General features: G+C 37.1%; 1 protein-coding gene across 10 annotated transcripts in view; it reads right to left on the bottom strand.

Moving 5' to 3' along the window:
• Positions 1 to 21,162, bottom strand: part of LOC133526378 (NAD kinase-like) — a 63,042-nt gene that overhangs the window by 1,351 nt on the left and 40,529 nt on the right. For 4 of the 10 annotated variants that reach the window (XM_061862979.1, XM_061862978.1, XM_061862980.1 and 1 more), the window contains 7 exons: positions 11,921 to 12,004; positions 9,098 to 9,227; positions 5,125 to 5,319; positions 4,259 to 4,361; positions 3,654 to 3,842; positions 2,578 to 2,735; positions 1,922 to 2,004 (listed from right to left, as the gene is read on the bottom strand). In XM_061862979.1, coding sequence (XP_061718963.1) covers positions 1,922 to 2,004; positions 2,578 to 2,735; positions 3,654 to 3,842; positions 4,259 to 4,361; positions 5,125 to 5,319; positions 9,098 to 9,227; positions 11,921 to 12,004 — 942 coding nt within the window. Of the gene's footprint in view, positions 1 to 743; positions 827 to 1,921; positions 2,005 to 2,577; positions 2,736 to 3,653; positions 3,843 to 4,258; positions 4,362 to 5,124; positions 5,320 to 9,097; positions 9,228 to 11,920; positions 12,005 to 12,376; positions 12,399 to 15,298; positions 15,340 to 18,631; positions 18,898 to 21,162 lie in introns of those variants that run through there. The other 6 variants (XM_061862981.1, XM_061862984.1, XM_061862985.1 and 3 more) reach the window with 6 other exon arrangements.

The following is a 21,162-nucleotide window of genomic DNA, read 5'->3' as shown; positions in this document are numbered from 1 at the left end:
AGGTGGGTATACTTGTTAAAAATATACATTTTCTGTACGAAATATTATTCGCCGTAAAAGTGGTCGAAAAATCGGTTCTACTTATATTTCATTTTCAAAATCTGATAGGGACAATTGAGGTAAACTTGAAGCTAAAGAGTGACTTTCAGTTTGCACAGTATCTTGTTTTAAATAAGCGTTAAATAATGCGCAAGCCAAGCGGAAAGCAACATGCGAGTAAAAAGTACATTATTTACACAAAATATGGTGTAAATGTATCTTACTACGACTTCTCTAACAAAAATGAACCACCACCAAACAGACTATTTTATAGGTACTCTGTATATTTATAAATGCAAACTCCATTTTGTCGACTTACGATGCGTTCGAAAATTGTATAAATTGAATCTTAATGGCTATCACCGATATGAGAAGAAATGTGTGACCCTTTTATCATCGCAAATATCATCAAAATTTTTGAGTAACCTGACAGCCCCGCGAAAATACTGTTGCGTAACGATATGGCTACAGATATTTTCAACTTTGAAACTCATCAATTCTCTCATAATAATTTTCTTGAATATGAAATTCAAGAAATTTTGTGACCATGCGATGTGTCGTATTGTTACGCCTCGGATGATACCCCAGAAGAGTAACACAAAGCAGAAACAGAAAAGTAATATTCTATGGGACCCGGTAGAAGCTTTTATCGGAATTTATTCATAAAGGTATGAGGCCGAGATAACGTGTAGTTACTGTGTTACCTATCGCCGGGCCTGAGCGTGAGCTGCGAGCGGCCGTCGAACGACACGCTCGCCGCCGTGCGAGCATCGGCGCTCGGCGCTATCTGTAACAAACCCTCTCTTGTTTCTCATTCCTTCATCCCAGTCTCATAGTCTGTCACGGTTAACGGCGGTGACTGGAGTGAGGAGGAGTATATACAACTTTATGTATTTTATAATCGTGCTTAGTACCCAATACAGTTCAGTTCGATCCTAACGTTTGCTCGATTTACATCCTTCCTAACGCCATCCGCACATGGCGACCGTGACAGGTCGCGATACAGGGCGCGTCTTCAGTCTTCAGCTTCCACACCGGGGGAAATATCTGGTATGTATAGAAGTAGCTATTTCTATCCAAGCAGGGGGCAACAGGAGCATTTACAGAGGATTCCGAGGAGGTGGCAACAGGGTTACCTCCACCTTCAGAGGTCGGGACTACGAATACGCCAATCAAAATCATGAGTGGCACCAGCACTACCCTAGACATAATGATTAGTATGTTTTTAATTTTTATACGTATTTTATGCTAGTTTGTAATAAAAAAAAGATTTTTGTTATTTTTTTTTTCTCTTCTCCAATAGGTGTAGTGGTAAGTCATCAACGCTATGTATATTCAACTTTATGTACACTATATAATCATGCTTAGTACCCAATACAGTTCAGTTTGAGCCTAACATTTGTTTGATTTACATCCTTCCTGACGCCATCGTACAATACCTAGGTCTATCCATTAGAACGATCATTGATCTAGATAAGACATAGATCTAAAGATTTGTGGTGGTTCCATCTACACCTGAAGATACTTTAAACTACTTACAGAATAGGTTAGTGTTCACTTCTAACTGACAGCCAGTAGTTTAGAACTACAGACATTCAGCTACAATTGAAAACCTAAATCATAGACGGCCAAATACACAACTTTACTCTGAATATACCGGCTTATTTGAAATATCTTGATTATAATAAACAACATTCATAAATAACACATTAAAAGATACAGCATATATTACCAGAGAAGGTCATACTTTAGTGCTACTCTCTAATAAACAACAAGACGACATCTGCAATGACACAATACATATACACAGTACAACAACTCTAAAGAGTAGCGAAGCGGCACAGGCACGAGCATGCTACAGAATGGACGGTACGGCGAGTACCTATCGCCGTGCTGCAGCGCCTGGCGGCTGCGGCCGTCGAACGACACCCACATCGCGTTGCGCGCGTCGGGCGATAGCGCGATCTAAAACACGACATTTGTATACAAATGTCCGGTGTCCGAGGGTAGCTGCAATTTCTTACTATGCTACATGTTTATCATTATTTAAAAAAAAATGGAAACACATACAGTTGAAGACAGCCTTTTCTTTATTTTGTTTAGTTAGAGTCGGAGCAAGATAAGTTGGCAGATATTTTGACAGCCCAGACAGTGCAAGTATTATTTTAACCGTCAATATTCTATGAAATTATGACATTTACTTAACACTTGCACAGGTTTGGCTATCAAATTCGCTGCCAACTTTGCTTAGTCTGATTCTAGCAGACTCTGCAATTTCCGGTAGATGTCTTTGAAAGTGAAGAGGATATTATTATATATTGAATAAAACACCGCATGTTATCCAGGGCGATGATAGGGAAATGTTCAGATTAAATGTTTTAAAATCGTGTCCGAACAGCGATTTAATAATGTCAATATTATACGATATAAATGTGTTCAGGTTCAGTTCAGTCATCTTTTGAATTGGCCGAGTTTAAAGACGGAAATAGTCGGACAGACTGTACCATCGAGCTAGAATAGTGTTTGACATGTAGGAACCTTGAGCTCGACGCCCGCGGGCACGACGATGGGCCGGAAGGAGAGCGAGTGCGGGCAGATGGGCGTCACCATGATGGCGGGCACGGACGGGTGGATCATGCTGGCGCCCGCCGCCACCGCGTACGCGGTGCTGCCTGTCGGGGTCGATACTATTAAACCTGGAAATAAACTTCACAATATAAATATAACAATGATACATTATACACCTATAAAGGAAGAAATGTGGCAAACATGTGATCTGAGGCTTTGTTTTGGGTTGAAAACATTATACACAATAATATATTACACACCCTTATAGGAAAAAATGTGGCAAACGTGTGATCTGTAGCTTTCCTTTTTTTATTGGTATCAATGTGGATTTTAAAGTATGTATTATGCTTATAATCTTTCGGGAATACATATTAGTACGAAAAGATAACAGATTTTTTCGGATTGTTTTTCCTTTTATATGAAGATACGGAATTCTTATACTTGGTCCGACCGACTTTGTTGTCCGATCGACTTACAATTAGTCGATTTATGTTAATATTAGAGACGTTCTCAAATGTAAAAAAAAAAAAACAACATTCAGAAACGAAACCCAAGATGACAAATATAATGGCTTCTGATACGGGAAAAAAGCGAGAGAAACAGTAAGGGACTGACCATTGCCATGCACGGATCACAGAAATATGATGCACGGACGTGATCTGCTTGTTATCGAGGAATAAATTGATGTTAGAGAGGTAGAGTGAGGGGCCGCGGTCGTTTATTGAAATTGAAATCTTTATTGTAACATTGTGAGTTAAAATGATCTTACAATGATGTCCGGGTAGAATCGTCACAATCAACCGCGATGCGGCGTACAATGTTAATAGTACAACTAATCTTACAGCTAAATAATTACACAAATATTACATGTGATGCGAATAAAATGATTGGTACTATGTCAATAGGTAAATTAATGAATAATATGTCATACTAATTGTTGCTCGACGGCATAAAGTGGTCAATTATTTTATAGTAATCAGAGCCCACGTCAGCCACTCAAATGGCTTCAGAAGCACAAAATGTGAGAGAAATATTAAGATACTGACCATCGCCCTGCACGGACGTGATGTGCTTGTTGTCGAGGAACAGGTCGATGTTGGAGAGGTAGGGCGAGGGCCCGCGGTCCACCACCACCTCGTTGAGCACCAGGATGCATTTGCGGCCCTCGTTGTCCTTCTTGCTTTTGCGGAGCACCACGCATTGTAATCGCGATCGGAGCGTTAACGCCGCGTGACCTGGGGACGAAATATTGGTCTTTAATTTAATTTTTTAAATGACATTGATATGTCACAGTCGTCAATTGTTTGATTGAATTAATGCTCGTGTAACAATAACCCTATATGCAACATTTAATTACTTTTTATAAAAATAAAAAATAAAAAAATATAAAATATTTTTTTTTTTCAAAATTAACCATGCCATTTAGTTTCCTTAAACGCTAAAACGCCCTAAAACGCATTCCCAACTAATACTATTAACATGGCTTCAAAATAAATTATACCATATAATAAAGTACTTGCGCCTCACAAGGCCCGGGTCTTAAGCTTGCCTACTTTATTAATTTCATACTTTTATAAGCGTGAATGGGTTTAAATCTTACTCCCATGTTCGCTGGTACCATAGACAAAAACTGTTAGTTTTTTGTTCTCACCTTCTAGAACATTCATGACTTGGTCCTGGAAGTTGTTAAACTCGAAGGGCGTGAGGAAGCCGAGCGAGCCTAGGTGGAACGCCATCACGGGGGGCACCGATTGCTACAACAACACAGATGTCAGCACATTTCTATTTTATATCAGGAACTTTTTAAGGGAGGGATTGAAAAATTCACACGCTTCTGGTAAGCTTCAACCGGTTAGTTTGGACTGGTGTTTCAAAAGGTCGCCAGTTCGAATCTTGCCTTTTTCCATTTATCGTTTACATTAAAAACAATTAAATTTCTATACGAATGGCATGATGAATTAGAGTTTCAAGGAAAACTGTGTTTCGAATCTAAGCAAGAGAAGATAAGTGTATTCAATACTGCTTAAGGTTTAAGAAAACCTCTACAAAAATATAAATGAACTATAGCATAAACGATATAAACCGATAATCCTCAACTCCGTTAAACATATGATTTTTATTTTCTCTTAGCACTAACCCTCAATTCAGAATGATTTACCTAGACACCAGGGCTAAGGCAATCATTTTACTGGCTTTCTTAGTATACCATAATCATCCAGTCCATAAGAAGTTCATTTATTTTGTTCGGTGCCGAGATTCTTACGGCTTTAGTTTTTCAGCAACGTATGAAACCAAACTACAGATGTGCAAGTTGCGGAAAGTCTCCAAAAAGTTGGCCAAGCTCTCGGAAATTTCAAGAACATAAAGGACACTTTCGTTTTGAAAATATGAGAGGTTTTCAAAATTATTCCAAGTGAAAAATTGACAATTTCGGAAACTTTCCGACCGTACATTAACAAAACAAAATTGGAAGTTTCCGAAAAACTATGTATAAAGCATAACGTAGTAAATACAAACCTGAAATAGCGAGCTGGCATGTAATAGTGTCCCATCGCCCCCCAAACAGATGATGAAGTCAATTTTATCCGTGAGATCATCTTGTCCCGCCCGGAACGTCATCAGCTTCTCCCGTACTGATGTGAAATCCCCGTATTCTGCCAGTAGCACGTCGTCCAGTACGGCTGCTTCTACGTAAACTACCATGCTTTTGTCCTGGAAAAAAGAGAATTATATCATTTTTGATACAAGTTTTTATCGCCGACTGTACTTTTCTTTCAACAGTAAACTAATCGAGATAATTGTAAAAACTTTAAACACAATTACGAGTAGGTTGCGTTGGTGTATCACAGAGTTCCTACGATCAGATTAGCTCGATGGTACCATAATGTTGCATTGACACCCGACTTACATATGTATGCAAATGTCGAGCTTCATCTGAAACCGGGAAGTGGGTCAAATTTAACTTGCAACATTTCGTTACAGACAAACACAGTCAGACAACGGGACAGGTGAAATTAAATAAAAGCTTATAAAAATGAAGAGAAACTAACTTAGAAATTGGGCTACCAAGCTTAGGTTAGACTTTTTATAGAATGTTTCTAAAGAACTGAAGACCAAGGCCCTACAATATGGTGACGGAGGTCAATTTAGTACCATCCATTTTGAGTTCCAATAATTTAAATAAACCCAGTGACAATCGCGCAGTTAAGAGTGTTAAGACGAATCTAACGTCAAGTCATTCTGCGAAATCGATCCAACGGTTTAGCACACTACGAAACATATTAAGGACACAAACTCATTTTTTTGCTTCGGCGCAATCGTGTATACTAACTATTATTTTTACAAATAGACTAATATCAGTTGATTAAGGTTGTCGACTCACACTTGTATCGCGTGACAATAAACCGAAATGAAAACTCGTATTTACATAACAATAAACATGACTAGTGTTTCCAGAAATCTCCAGTCATTACCATTGTATAGTCGACGTGAATAATTGAATAATGCATCGATACAATTTAAATTCATCGGATCATATGCATACTCGTTGCAGAGAATCTATTAGAGTCTCTCATCAGGCTTCATTTAAAGTACTTTTTTAAACGTGTTTGAGTAATAATTATTTATATTTTCTTAGTATTTCCAAGGTGAGAGCTTTTAATTCATCAATTTTGGTACCTACCACCTTAAGGTAGGTATAGGTAAAAATCTATTGAGAGACGTGTGGCCACGGAAGAGTGGGTTGTACCAGGTCATGAATAAAACCGCCAATGAGATGGACGGACCAGTTCAAGCTGCAGTGGATGGGATGACACACGAATGTGCCAGGAAGGCAGCCAACAGAGAAGTATGGCGGCGTGTTCGGTGTGTCACCATCCAATGACAACCATTGACCACGACCACTCTGTCAAGAATGAAACGACTCAGAGAAAGAAGTACCAATCTGAATATTAAGTTTGCCAACAGGTATAATACAAATGGACTTAAATAATAACTACAAAAATGATAACGTATTCACCCAATTAGACAAACACAACTTGCAACCTTAGCCATAAAACAAAACAAAAAAAAAACTACAAGTATTAAGATACAAGAAAACAAAATGAAAAAATAAAACAGAGGTAACTATTTTAGAACTAAGCTAAGCTATGAGAATCTACCAAGACTCAAAGATTACTATAATTTTATGTAACTACCTACGGCAGAAGTATGTGCATACAATTACATTGACAACATTTGAAGCATAAGCTATTTCAGATACATCTGATACATATATCATTACAATATATTAAATTATCATGACAGAGTTTCCACAACAAAGGACAATCAAAAATAATATAATATTTCACTTCACTATTAAAATTTTTACTTATAAATTATCATTATATGTGATATATCACATTATATTAAACGGTGTTTTATGTTCAAACCAATTGAATGGACGAGGTCAGTGACAAGATTTAGTCTAGTGCTTCCGATTAGCAACAGCTATAGCGTAGGCGATAGACTCATTCCTAAATATACGTACAACTAGGGCGTAGTTCAATCACCTCACTTACAAGTCTAGCTTTCTTTAGATTCTATAAAATAGATTTAAAGTTTTACAGACAAGGTCTGCGTTAAATAAAGGGGAACTATAAAATAATATCAGGTAGTTATTCTGAACCGCGACAGAGACGTAAACAAGGAAGTGTTATCACAAAATGGCGGACAATTTATAATACGTAGGTATACACCGATTAAATTACCGAATTATCAATATGTCGCGGCCTGTTTTTTTTTTTTCATTTGTCTCTCTTTCTTATTTTAAATATTGAATCGAATTAAACCATATTATACTTTAACTAAACTTAATGACTGAACGTAAATTTATCTAAACTTAAATAAAAATTAAACATATATAAACATCTACCTGCACCCGATGCAAAGGTGACCATCACGTTCGCTGTGTTTGATTTTATTAAACAACTAGCATAATGTCATATTTTAAAGTTAAGTTCCTGACTCCATTTGACATTTTCTCCCTACCAGTTATAATATTAAGTCAGTGCTTAGGGCTTGGGTCATGTTAGGAGCGAACAGTCGAGCACAAGATGTTATGAATAAACCAATATATCGATGCTGACGGACTTTTGTCAGCCATTAATTTTCTTAATGGCGAGCTCATGTTCATAAAGTACTCGCTGATAACGGCCACGCGCTAATATGTATAACAGTATAAAGTACCTATCAACCCCACACTTTCACTTCGTGATATCTGAATACGAGACTAAAAGACAGTTGTTGTTTTATCGATTGACACTAGGTATTTTCGAAGATAGAAGGTGTTGCTAAGTAGTAGTAGGTAGGATAAGATACCATATACGAGCAAACAAAATTCCAATCCACTCTGGATCTGACTATTTTTTTGGTTAACGTCATGTCATTTGGATAACGCATTTTTGGATATATTAACAAAAAATTAATTGTTTTACAAGTACATGGTAACTTAATAAAATTCAATAAAACTTGAGAAAGCCGTGGTGTTCCTAGATTGCCCGGAAATTTAGCTCTATTCTTCCTAGTCCTTAGTCTCCAGAAACTCCTGCAGTGCGTCCTTAAACTACGATTAAACATTTCCAGTGAGCATATTTTTTATGACAGTTCCATAACTATGCCTTTCAACGCCGCAGTAAAAATAGTATGACTACCTACGTATTTATATAAAAATGTCAAGCATGTTGAAAACGCATTCAATTCATATAAGCATTGCATACCAAACGAGCCTTAAATCGCGCACGGACAAAAACTGCAGCGAACAGCATTGTCTGCATTCCTGGCGTCCCACTCGTTTTGACGGAGCCTAAAGAAACGCGACATTCCGGACGATTATATACGATGCCCCGGAAACCCATTTAAGGAGTTCTCGTATTTGTACATTCCTTAAGAATGACGCGTATGGGACTGTTGAGTCTTAAAAAAACTGTTGGTGTTGTAATCGTTTTCGATTCTTGTGTATGTTATTCGGAAGATCGCGCGCCACTTCTGGACGAGTTTACCTCAGGACTGAGACCCGTGGCGTACTCGAAGAGAGGCCTATGCTCAGCAGTGAGCTATACTGGCTGATATGATGATGATGTGTCTTAGTTGACGTAAGTTAAAATCGCTATAAAGCATGATAACATATATTATGGGTACATATATGTCTCAGTTAATCGTTCGTTTTTCCCATAAATTCGCCATGTACAAAATAGATCCGCTACATTGAATCCCTGCGACAGGAAGTAAGTTGCTGATTACGAGCCTGATGATGTAAAGGTATCCGATTATCCGTGTAATAGATACATTAAGGGGCTTTTAGACGAGCTTCACTTTACTACATTATACATATGACCGGCAATGGGAATTAAATAGTTAAGTAGTACCTAGAGCGGGATATCCACATAGTGTCCTGGAAATATAGCCCCTTAAGAAGCACATTCAGATAGCATTTGAAGTGAGGTAAACTTACATGAACGAGCCAGTGGACGAGTTGCACGAACGGCGTGAGGATGGTAGCATCGTGCACCTTCTTGATCACCAGCACCGTCAGCGGCTGTTTGTACCACGTCAGCCGCTGCGACGCCGGGTCTTGGATTTGCCTGGAAATTAAGCAGAAATCTTGGATTAGAGGTGCCGTGTGCACTAGACTGCAACTTTGTTTTCTTTTTTGTGGTTGAACCAGACAATATAGAGATTTCGATGTTAATGGATTTGAGTAGAAGAACTCCTGGTAGAACAAGTTACTCTAACCTAATTGAAGGTACTTAACCTATTTAATTTGATGTACGTTCACAGACTACTACTGATTCTGAACTTAGAAATCTGTAGACGTTCATAGTTTTCTTACCATCTAAAATATCTAAATAAAATATCAGACTTTTGTTTTGCACAACAACAGTCCGTGATGACCGTGATGCAGAAATGCATGTATAATATAATAAACTGATAGCGGATAAATAATTGATAAATAACAATGTCAAACTAATAAATGGGATTCTGTCGACATTAACACTAGAGTACCATACTGCGATACGACTTTGAAAGAAATGGAATTAATCTACTGACAACATTGTTTATATCGGACCAGCAAATACATTTCCATCAGAAGTTAAGTCATTTTAGCGAAATGGTTATTGATGCCTTCAGTAATGGAAGTTTCGTACCGTGTTTTTATAGCTAATCTTGTACATGTAAGTTGTTTAACGTTTAGGTACCTACTTTAGGTACTTATTAACCTTCGTTTTTGCAGATGTTTTTCCCAAACTGAAATAGAATGTAATGTTTCTTAAGTTTATGTATAATGTAATGTAATTAATGTATCCTTGGGCACGCCCTGCAGCAAAAAAGTCTGACAGATTTGATTGTTACCTATATTATGTTATGCTATATTTATAAATGTTAACTTTACTACTAAACACTTTTCAATTTATACATACATACATATACATATAATCACGCCTATTTCCCGAAGGGGTAGGCAGAGACCACGGATATTATACTATTAGAATTATTAGAAAACATTAAAATATTTTCAGAAAATATTTTAATTTTTTCTTAAACTAAATAAAGCGTATTTTCATAAAAATAAATTAAGTATTATCTTGATATGATATTAGATGATTTAGGCGTTTATGCAAAGTAATATCAAGATTAATTATATCTGTATCCTTAACTCAATGTGCTACTACACACTTTAACGACAGTTTCAGGTTTTTTTAATACTACTTCGGTGACAAACAAGCATACGGCCCGCCTGATGGTAAGCAGTACTTCCCCAGTTGGGCTCTGCTCTAGATCTGGAATGACATCCGCTGTGCTGTGCCCTAACACACAAAGCGAGATGACATACACAATGCCCATACCTCTCTTTTGGACGTAGTTTAAGGGCCCAGGTGGCCTTCAAGATGCAAAAAATAACAAAGAAACAAACAAAACGAAATTATAATTAAGACCGGTTTGTAAAGGTGGTACGGATGTCTGGTTTATAATTTCTGGAACATATTTACTATAAGATCACATAAATACACAGAAACATAAATTTATAATTTTTAGTCTACTTCGAATTCAAAAAAAGTTATTATCGTAAAAGTATAATTGTAGGTACTCTAGCTCCGGGTTCGGGCTGTAGGTATATATTTCGTATCACATAACGATATAACCACATGTACCAACATAACCTTGGTAAACAATAAGTGTAATACGAGTATGTTTGTCTACCACTGAACCAACAGTAATTCATATTTAATTAGCCACTCACTTCTTTTGGCAGGCTGTAGTTACCAGCCGTAATACCTACCAATAAGGAAACAGAGTAAAAAAATCAAGCAATAAATAGCATATTATTCCTCTAGGGATAATGCGATCAAATTATATGTTTTACCTTGTAGATAGAAAAAAGTAAGATATTTCTCTTTAGGGGGCTGTTATAGGGACTAGCCACCGAGGCCTAATATGAAAGACCGCGAGCGCGACGTTGAACGAGTGATCGAAACCCCCTGTTTGACGGGGTAACCATATATCTAATCGAATAACGGAATAAATAACACATAACGCTATGTTCATTAAGTATAATTTTGACGACCGGTTTGGCCTAGTGGGTAGTGACCCTGCCTACGAAGCTGATGGTCCCGGGTTCAAATCCTGGTAAAGGCATTTATTCGTGTGATGAGCATGGATATTTGTTCCTGAGTCATGGGTGTTTTCTATGTATTTAAGTATTTATAAATATTTATATATTATATCTAAGTACCCTCAACACAAGCCTTATTGAGCTTACTGTGGGACTTAGTTCAATTTGTGTAATAATGTCGTATAATATTTATTTATAATAGTCATGGCTTAAAATATAGATACGTTTAAAGAGCCCAAAATACGCAATAAGGCCCTAGACCTTAACTGTCATCAAAAGCCTTCGACTTACAGGCTATACAAACGGTGTCAGGTAGGGAGACAACGTTTTTTGTGGCCGTGCAATGCCTACCCGAGTAGTAAACTTGACCAAAGCCTATATGTATGCCTAGCACAGGAGTGGCGCGACAGTATCTCGTCCGCGATATAGACTACGCGTCTTTTTATAACTGTACTGTATGGACACCCGTCCAGTTCCGTCTGTCCAGACTGACCAGTCTATATCACGGCCAAAATGCTGTCGCGCCGCTCCTGTGCCGCTAGGCCTACGGGCAGGTGTAGTGTGCCCATGGCGAACAGAAGTCGCCCTAATGATGTCTTCCTCGTTTACTTGAAGTGTCTTAAACCAAACTTCATCATAGTTGTATTTATGGAGTGTACTTACATAACCATAGCCGAGTTCTTCATTATTCTGCCGCATGGTCCGAACTGGTGGATGGGAGATGGCGCGTTCAGAGACCTTGTCCTCCTGAAACAAGTGAACATCCAACTTTAAAAAACCGAATCATATTCTTTTAACTTATACGTAATGTAACGTGCGTATTTCAAGGGATATTTTAAAGAGTGTTCAAATTATGTTGATTTTTGGAAAGACAAACATTTTTTTATGGTAATTTATTAAAATGTAGTGAACATTTTGTAAAAGTCGTTATTGTTTCCATTTATCGAGGGTTCAGAGGCTGTTCCAAAGTAAATAATGTCAAACGCATATATTGAAACAGTCATAAACAGTCGATTTAAAAATTTATATAAGAGAATACGAAAGGTTTAGTTTCAGTACATTTGAACAAAATCACACTTATTTAAAAGTAGGTACTTAAATAAAAAATAAACAAAACACCTGAACGCAGCCGCGGGACGTCCATCGCCGTGGCAGCGATCGTTGACAATCGACGATCTCTGACCCTACTTCCAACTACACGTCTGTTTTACCTTCTTTAAAACTACAGGATGCGCCTTTAAAGATTTTTCGCCCGTTAATTTTTGAGTCAAGAAATTAGTGAAATTAAGAAAAATAGGCAAAGGGTTTCATATTTATGAGTTGAAAATCATTATCTGCATGACTACACAAATAAGAGGAAATAAAATTACTATTTGAACGTGTGCTTCATTTCCTTTTTTGTAGGATAGGGTTGGCATGACTGATGTGACTCATGTGTAGGTTTTTATCAGGACTCTATTAAAATATTTAGTGTATATTCACAGTGGTTACTACGCATTTAGCAAATATGTAAGGATATTTTCCCGACGTCTGATTATATAATTACTGATGCGTTAAAAACCAGGGACTTTTTTAGTCTTGGCTGTATTTTTCCGCCCGCACCCGCATATATCAATATGCCGTGACTTTAAAATGCTAATTGTTTTTATTAGGCGATACATTATAGCTAAATCTTTGCAATACAATTTAATGTAAAAACAACTTAGATCACGTTTTCACTTGTCGCCTGATTAAACAACGCCCTTTGTTACATACTTACAGCAGATGCTTATTTTGACGTCAAAAAGTGAGACGGGTGTTAATTATTTTGAAGATTCGTGTTCTTCTCTCACTCTCACTGAGCGTAAGCGTGACCGCGGATACCTATCATGTTTTTGAATTTTAATTTGTTGTAAGTACTAACAAAAAAATAAGTATTCGATGATTTTTAGCCTTTGTGTTTAAAATTGATAGATATTTTAAAGTGCGTTTTAGATCTATGTTCGTGATTTTTTCTAACGAGCTATAGTCAAAAAATAAAGATGCAGGTCGATGAAGTCACAAGAGAAAATCGTCAAAATACTAATAAAATTTTTGGGAACCGTATTGTGATCTAAATAAGTTTTTGAAAAAATTTCAGCTTTTATCGTTAACTGTACTTTTTTTTCCACAGGCAACTAATATTCATTGAGACAATTCTAGAAACCCCAAACACAATTATGTTGCGTTGTTTTATCACAGAGTTCCTATGGCTACCTCCTGTCTCCATCATCAGATCAGCTTGATGGTACCATAATATTGCATTGTCACCCGACTTATAAACGACATTGCGTAACAAAGGCGCGTTATCGGAGAGCATACCTACACTGGTTATTTGAGCGTTAAACTAGCCCGCGCTCAGGTGCCAATTAGAATTATACGACCCTTTTTTTTGCAGGTAGTGGCACGCGCCGTTTTAGTTAACAATTGACAAAGGATAAGCCGTTGGGGGCCAGCTACAAATCTAACGACTATACATATGTATGCAAATTTTCAGCTTCTTCGGAAACCGGGAAGTGGGTCAAATTTACTTGCAAGATTTATCCCATACATTCTAACAGGGCAAGTTAAATAAAAGCTTGTAAAAAGCGGTGCGATTAGTTATTTTTCATCACACTTGCTAGAAAAAGTTCCTATTTCATGCAGGTGTACTGAAGGACAAAGGCCTATTTTGTTCCCGCGGGAGTTATGGATTGTGAAAAAAAGGGAGTTATAGCTTTTTCATACACACCAAGTAGCATAAATGAGTTTTACTTTTAAAATACTGACGTTTATAATTTAATTTTTTTGTTTACGTTTAAATTAATTAATTTAAATTTACAGGCGTTAAAAATATTTTTATATAATTAATAATCGTGGCTGAATGCCGAATGGGTCTGTGCCCTCGATGCTAACCAGTAAAGAAATTACAAAATGGCGGACGAATGTTTGATGTCACCGTATTTAAGAACTATTTCGTTTAAAATTTAGTTTTTTCTTCGCAAGTGTGATGAAAAACATTGTGTGTAACTCCGGGGGTAAGAATATTGCAAACTCGGGTCTTTAATTCCCTCCAGCCTACGGCTGTCGGGAATAATCACCCTCGTATCCGAAATTTAACTTACCCCCCTCGTTGCACAATGTACTTATTCAATTTAGAATTGTTTGCACAAAATAGTGTGTTAGGCTAAAATTCCATTAATGAATGGTTTAAAATTAGCGTTCCGGTCTTGAAAAAGACAATGTTTTTACATCAAGTAAAAATGCGCAGGTATAACAAACGAGGATTTTTGGTGTAAGTATACTCGGCGCTTAGGACGCTATGAGATAATCACAGTCTTTAGTAGGTATCACTCCCCGAAAAAAGGGACATATATATATATTTTTTACTTTATTTATTCTACCGCTACATCGCCACTAACAAAATTGGATTGCCAGACTATGCATTTGTTTTGTAGAAATAAAACAACTTCTTATAGGTATTATACCTATAAAGGTTTTCTTTTAGTGTTTCTTACGCCGGGGTCTTCTCGGCACACGGTGTCTAAATGTCTCGTATAGAGCCCTTTTCTAATGTAAAATCACACTGCCTTTATCGATATTAATAAGGCCGGGAATGTAAATATATAATCATGCTGTATATGCCCGGGTAGTCAATCACGGGCATGTCAATTACGTTTGTCCCGTAGGTACATTACTATGCGCACACGCCGTTGTTCGCTAATGAGCAAAACATCCTCACGTGAAAAAAACATGGAAAAAACACATTCATGGTTATGAGGTAGATGCCTTCCTTTAGTTAGAGATAAGGAAATAATAGACTGTTTTCATACAATGTAGTGTTTCTTGTAATAGTCGCAGTCGCATCACCACACCCCTCTTGGAGGCTAGCTACTGCCCGTGATCTGCGTATAGTGAGAATTTTCGTGGAAACTATGTGCTTTCCTCGGATAAACTATCTCATAAAAATTCACCAATAATCGGTACGGCGATTTAAGAGGATACGGGAGCTGAGATTTAAATATTTTAGGTGAATATATCCGCCTCGCTAACGGAAGCGGCTTCTAAAACTAGTGCGATAAGGACAACGCTAAAATCCTGCGAAAAAATATCAAAAAAGCGGCCAAGTGCGAGTCGGACTCGCCCATGAAGGGTTCCGTACCATTTATGACGTATTAAAAAAACGGTATGGGTTTGATGAAAAAAAAAAAATTTTTTTTTAATTTTATGACGTATTAAAAAAAAACTACATACTAGATTTCGTTCAAACCAATTTTCGGTGGAAGTTTGCATGTATATCATATATTTTTTTTAGATTTTTCATTCTGCTATTTTAGAAGTTACAGGGGGGGGGGGGGGGACACATTTTTTTCTCTTTGGAAGTGTCTCTCGCGCAAACTATTCTGTTTAGAAAAAAATGATATTAGGAACCTAAATATCATTTTTGAAGACCTATCCATAGATACCCCACACGTATGGGTTTGATGAAAAAAAACTACTCACTAGATCTCGTTCAAACTTCAATCCAATTTTCGGTGGAAGTTTGTATGGCAATGTATATCATATATTTTTTTTAGATTTTTCATTCTGTCATTTTAGAAGTTACGGGGGGGGGGGGGGCACATTTTACCACTTTGGGAGTGTCTCTCGCGCAAACTATTCAGTTTAGAAAAAAATGATATAGAAACCTCAATATCATTTTTAAAGACCTATCAATAGATACCCCACACGTATGGGTTTGATGAAAAAAGATTTTTTGAGTTTCAGTTCTAAGTATGGGGAACCCCCAAAATTTATTGTTTTTTTCTATTTTTGTGTCAACTTCTTAATGCGGTTCATAGAATACATCTACTTACCAAGTTTGAACAGTAAGTTCTTATATAGTTTCGGAAAAAAGTGGCTGTGATATAAACGGACAAACAGACGGACATGACGAATCCATAAGGGTTCCGTTTTTTGCCATTTGGCTACGGAACCCTAAAAACGATGTTTCTTACTCGACTGTTTCCTCCACCAAAACTTAACCAAAAATAACGAAATTTTGAGATCTAAATAGTAAAGAAATTATCTGTGTCGGACTGTTTTGCTTCTTAGGCTAATTGATGTTAGTTTTGAATACCATTCTCTTGACGGCCTAGTAAATTAGGCCAATTTTGCGAATATTTGAAGTGCACTAGCGCCTTAAGAAACAAAAATATAAAAAGGCAAAACAGTCCGACACAGATATTAATAATAATAGTACGTGTTGAAAAAATCATTGCTCTAGCTTCAAAACCACGAAGGAAACAGTCGAGTACGTATATTTGCATGGAGAAATTACTACTCCCATGTTGCCTCTTAAGCAATAGGCAGACGGACATGGTTTGACCTCTGATTAAAAGAAGGTGTCACGCGAAGCAGATATCAGAGAGCCTTTAATAAACATCGCACTTTACAACAAAGATTTGTTGTGAATAATTGTTATTATTAATGAAAACTATCAGACTTTATTGTTAACTTGTCTTTGTTATCAGGTATCTTCTTTCAATATTGTACTCGGTTATTACACTAGATCGCTGATTACCCACTTAGGTCTTCTCATGATTATGGCTTTGAGTAGCTATTGTTCTAACACGCACATATCATTGTAAGAATTTTTTTGTTTTAATTTTTCGACATAATGGTTATGCTTTTCTTGATAATAGGCTGCTAGGAGTCAATAATTATGTGATAAGAATGTACTAGGTACGTAAAACAAAAAGTATTTAAAAAAAAAGCGGTTTCTGACAGGATATTTATATAGCATTATGTTATTTTGGTATTTATATAACATTATGTCTATATATATGTAGTGCCTAATATAATTTGTGTAACATTGTAAATAGTTTTTTAAAATTACTTTTATAATTGTCATTTCTTTTGAATTATTTTTCTCACTGCACCCACATTCGAGAATTTCTGGTTTGCCCTATGGTTGACTGGTAGAGAATGCCTTAAGGCATTAAGTCCGCCATTTGTACTTATTTTTATTGTGCAATAAAGTTTAAAATAAATAAATACTTTGATTATTATGTATAGACCTATTATAGTCACGTATAAGCGCATAACAACTCCAAATAAGTATATTTTTAACTAAAAGTCGATATTGGAGATATCTAATTCTAGTAGTGGTGGTAACCAGAAGCTGTTAGAAACCATGGCTATTGTTAGTGGGTGAAGTCACTACTATTACAATGTACAATGGTCATAACAGGTTTTATCTTGAAACCTGATTATTCTTGTACGATAATTTTTCTGATATAAATAGTAGGCAACAAGTGTCAATTGTTTTGATAATATAAACAGATTTTGATAATGGAACACGTTTATGTACGATTCCCACCGACCGGCTGGAGTAGGGCCGCGCCGGAGCGCATTTCACAATGTCCTATACAGTATGTATGACAGACAGACGCGATGGAGTCCGTCTGGAGCCGTCCGCATCCGCGAGCAGCTGACCGGTCAGAGGGAATCGTGCATTATGTTATCTTAAACGATATATTTTAGAGCTGCCCTAAACTGTAGTGTAGTGTATCGTTCTCCAGTATAGTTGAACCATTTAATTTTGAAAAGGAGATCAAAAATATAAAATATACGTCAATTACCATCGGTTGGACACTTGCATATTGCACGCCCGATAATTATATTATGTTAATAATGATGGGGCTTCTGGATCAGCGATCAAGACCTCCAAACCAGAAGGATGTAAGAAACGTAGCCCATGTACTTATACGAGTATAATACCTGCCTGGCTATATAGCATAACATTAATTAACTTGAGCCATATTCTTAGGTTCTTTTGCAATACTGGTCAAACCTGATAATTCAAGTAATTTAACTACTCTTTGTTTTTTAATTGGAATTGTATGTAAAGTACCTACGAGTGCCTATTGATATTCAATTTATACTTCGCATTCGAACAATGAAAAAATCTTGGCCATATAACCCCCGTGACTTATTAGACTTAGAAATCGGTAAAAAAGATATAATTAGGTTTAGACAGGTAAATACAGAATAATTAATAATTATTCTATGAAACAAGGCCTGAATACAATTCTAATTACTATACAAACTCAGTTTTATTATCAGGATTGACCCAGTAACCTCGCAATGTTGATTCAGTTGATTGCATTTTAATTTGAAAATTAAGTTAAGAATTAAGTGTCCCATAGACGGGGTGGGTATTAGCGTCGTTGACACATTTGATTGCGAGTAAGCCTTATTGCAATGTGTTAAGATCTACAAATGGTTAGATATGGGTGATTCTGTTTTTTACGTCTTTTCGCTTCTACCTTTTTGCTACTGAACTAAGCCTTAAGGTCACTACAACCATTAAATAAACGTAATAAAAAATCATACCCTCTGTTATATTCTTCCTTAGCTATAGATAGCGCGGTCTTACCGGACTCATGCGAGAACTGCCTTCGCAACAATTGCCTTTCGTTAAACGCATCCATTTCGTAAAAAAAAACTTAATTTACACTAAAATCATCTTTGATCACTGGTTTCATGTGTATCTTAGTTAATAGTTTGAGTTAGGAAGAGAGACATGTTTTAAGCGTTGTTAAGGTTAGCTGCGCGTGAAGATGCGCAGTGGTTGCGCGGGCGGCTGCGCGGCGAGCGACTGGCGATGCGCGGTGGAGGGAAACCTCGCACACTTGACAGCTCCGACCTTGGCGTGCTCTTAACTTGCGCTTGAGATTGCCGGTTTCGCAACCGTCTGTTCCGTCCGGTTATTTAACTTATCGGACTTCCATTAAGCATCTTCCGAAATTGCCGTGCCTTTCGCTAATTATGTTAACGCTTACTCAATCAATGCTATGCTTGTTTAAGTTACACAGTTTAAGGGAAATTACATTTCTGGACAATTGAAGATCGTTTGACGTTCAAATCTCGAACGCAACAAATGCTCATCGTTCCTAATCCAGGATAATTCAAACTCAAGCTGTGCCTTCCTATGGTGTACGTATCGTCAGATCGTCACCTGGTTTTGCGCGACGCCCTAAACTTGAAGATACCTATGTATCTACTATAAATTCTGCTTAAATGCCTTAAGTTAATTGTCTAGCAACAGGCGCTGGCTTCGACCTTTATTTTTTAACTTAGTTCAGTTTTAAGCGAGTGGCGCCCGCGTGAATACGTCACGTGGTTCGTTTTGACCCATAATCGGCGGGCCATTGCGACCGGCCGAATTCCGAAGCCGGCTGATATCCTTGTAAATGACAAACGTGACGAAAGCACTATAATCCGCGACCAGCCTTGTCCCATCTATTTTAACCTTGTTGAAAAAATCTGGTATAAAACTTGCAAGTCATAAGAAAGTTCGCGTAAAAACATTTCGCAATATGAATAGGTAGGTGGTCTCGCTAGAGTACAATCAAGTGTTGTTTTTAAAGAAACAATGCAAATGTTAACCGAAATCAGAAACTCTGTTTCTTGTCGCGTCTCCCTTGCCTGAGCCCCCAGTCTAAAAACTTTCCATTTAAATAAATAAATAGAGTCCCTGTCGCAATACTTAGCACGTCAAGCATCAGCTTGACGTGCTAAGTATTAGGTACTTTATAGAAGTAATAGTCAGCTTCAATTACCTATCTGCCAAAAAAATTCTATTGTCTTGTCACAAAACCAAGTAGGTATATTCTCTTTGCAAAAAACGTCGCCGTTTTTTGTTTGTGTCATTATTTTCATGATTTCCATAATATGATGTAAGTGCGCAATGTTGATGGATGTCGTTCCATTCCCTTACCGAAGTCAGACTCTCGGAATTCGAAACCTCAAGAAAACCAGTTTAAGAAGGGGTAATTAAAACTTGGCGACTTAAAGAACTTAACTTGCAATCCAACGATCTAAAATAAAGTAATATAAGAATTTTATAAATCGAATCAATTTTTACTTACTTGGCAACGATATCGCTTTGGTAATTTAATATGACAAACCATGCCGTTCTATCTTACACATACAGGTATGGGAGATTTGTCATTGAAAATCAGTCCGCGCAGAAAATGTAAGCGCCACAAATTTTTAAAAAATGTAAACCACGAAGAATTTCGTACATTGACCCGACTGTTCCTATCTCTATCGCACGCGGATAATAGTATTTTATACAATCGAGATATCATTGAAATCTTTTCAGTCGAGTAACGTATTTTTTAGTAAGGTACGAGACGAGGTACAAAAGCCTGATTATATCACTATTGCATATAATACTCTTTCTACGAGTCATCGAAAACAATACTTTTTTTACTATAAAACCTAAATCATTTTAATAAGAATTGGTAAGCATCTCAGAATACAAAAATATAGTCCAGGAGACATAAACGCGCGTTGAGCGAATACGCTCATGAAATAGTTGCCCGTTTATGTCTTTTATAGTTGACTACAGCGTATCGAAATTAATATTATAGTTGAGTTGGGATTGGGAGCCCATACATGAAGAGTACGCAATTATAGTTTGGTATACGTAATCTTAAATCAACCATTATTGTCGACGAGTAGAAAAATACATATATTGCATAATACACTGACTGCCACGTTCGCCACCGGAGTCATGACGGGACACTCGGGACAGCAATATAACTATGCAAGTGCGGCGGATATAGGAAAAAGCGGGTCAATGGACAAAATTCTTCGTGCTTAGCGTCTTCACTTTACGTGGAATATTGTTCATTTACCTAACAGTCATAGATACAGATTTTATTTGCAGAGAAATTGTTAGTTACAGAGTTCTCAAAACACTGGTTTTTTTTGAGAACCCAGCGCTCGCGCACAACTGCGAACGCGGCTACCGATCGATGCAGGTTATTAGGTGTCAACACACAGCATTGACCCACATGTAGGTGTCGCATCGTTGTCGCCGCCGTTTCGTCACCGGTCACTGCAGCGTGCTTCCA

The sequence above is a fragment of the Cydia pomonella genome, chromosome 16 (genome assembly GCF_033807575.1).
Source record: "Cydia pomonella isolate Wapato2018A chromosome 16, ilCydPomo1, whole genome shotgun sequence".
NCBI classification, from domain to species: Eukaryota; Metazoa; Arthropoda; class Insecta; order Lepidoptera; family Tortricidae; genus Cydia; species Cydia pomonella.
The sequence above is the reverse complement of the archived record's forward strand: the minus strand, read 5'-3'. Positions and strand labels throughout refer to the sequence as shown.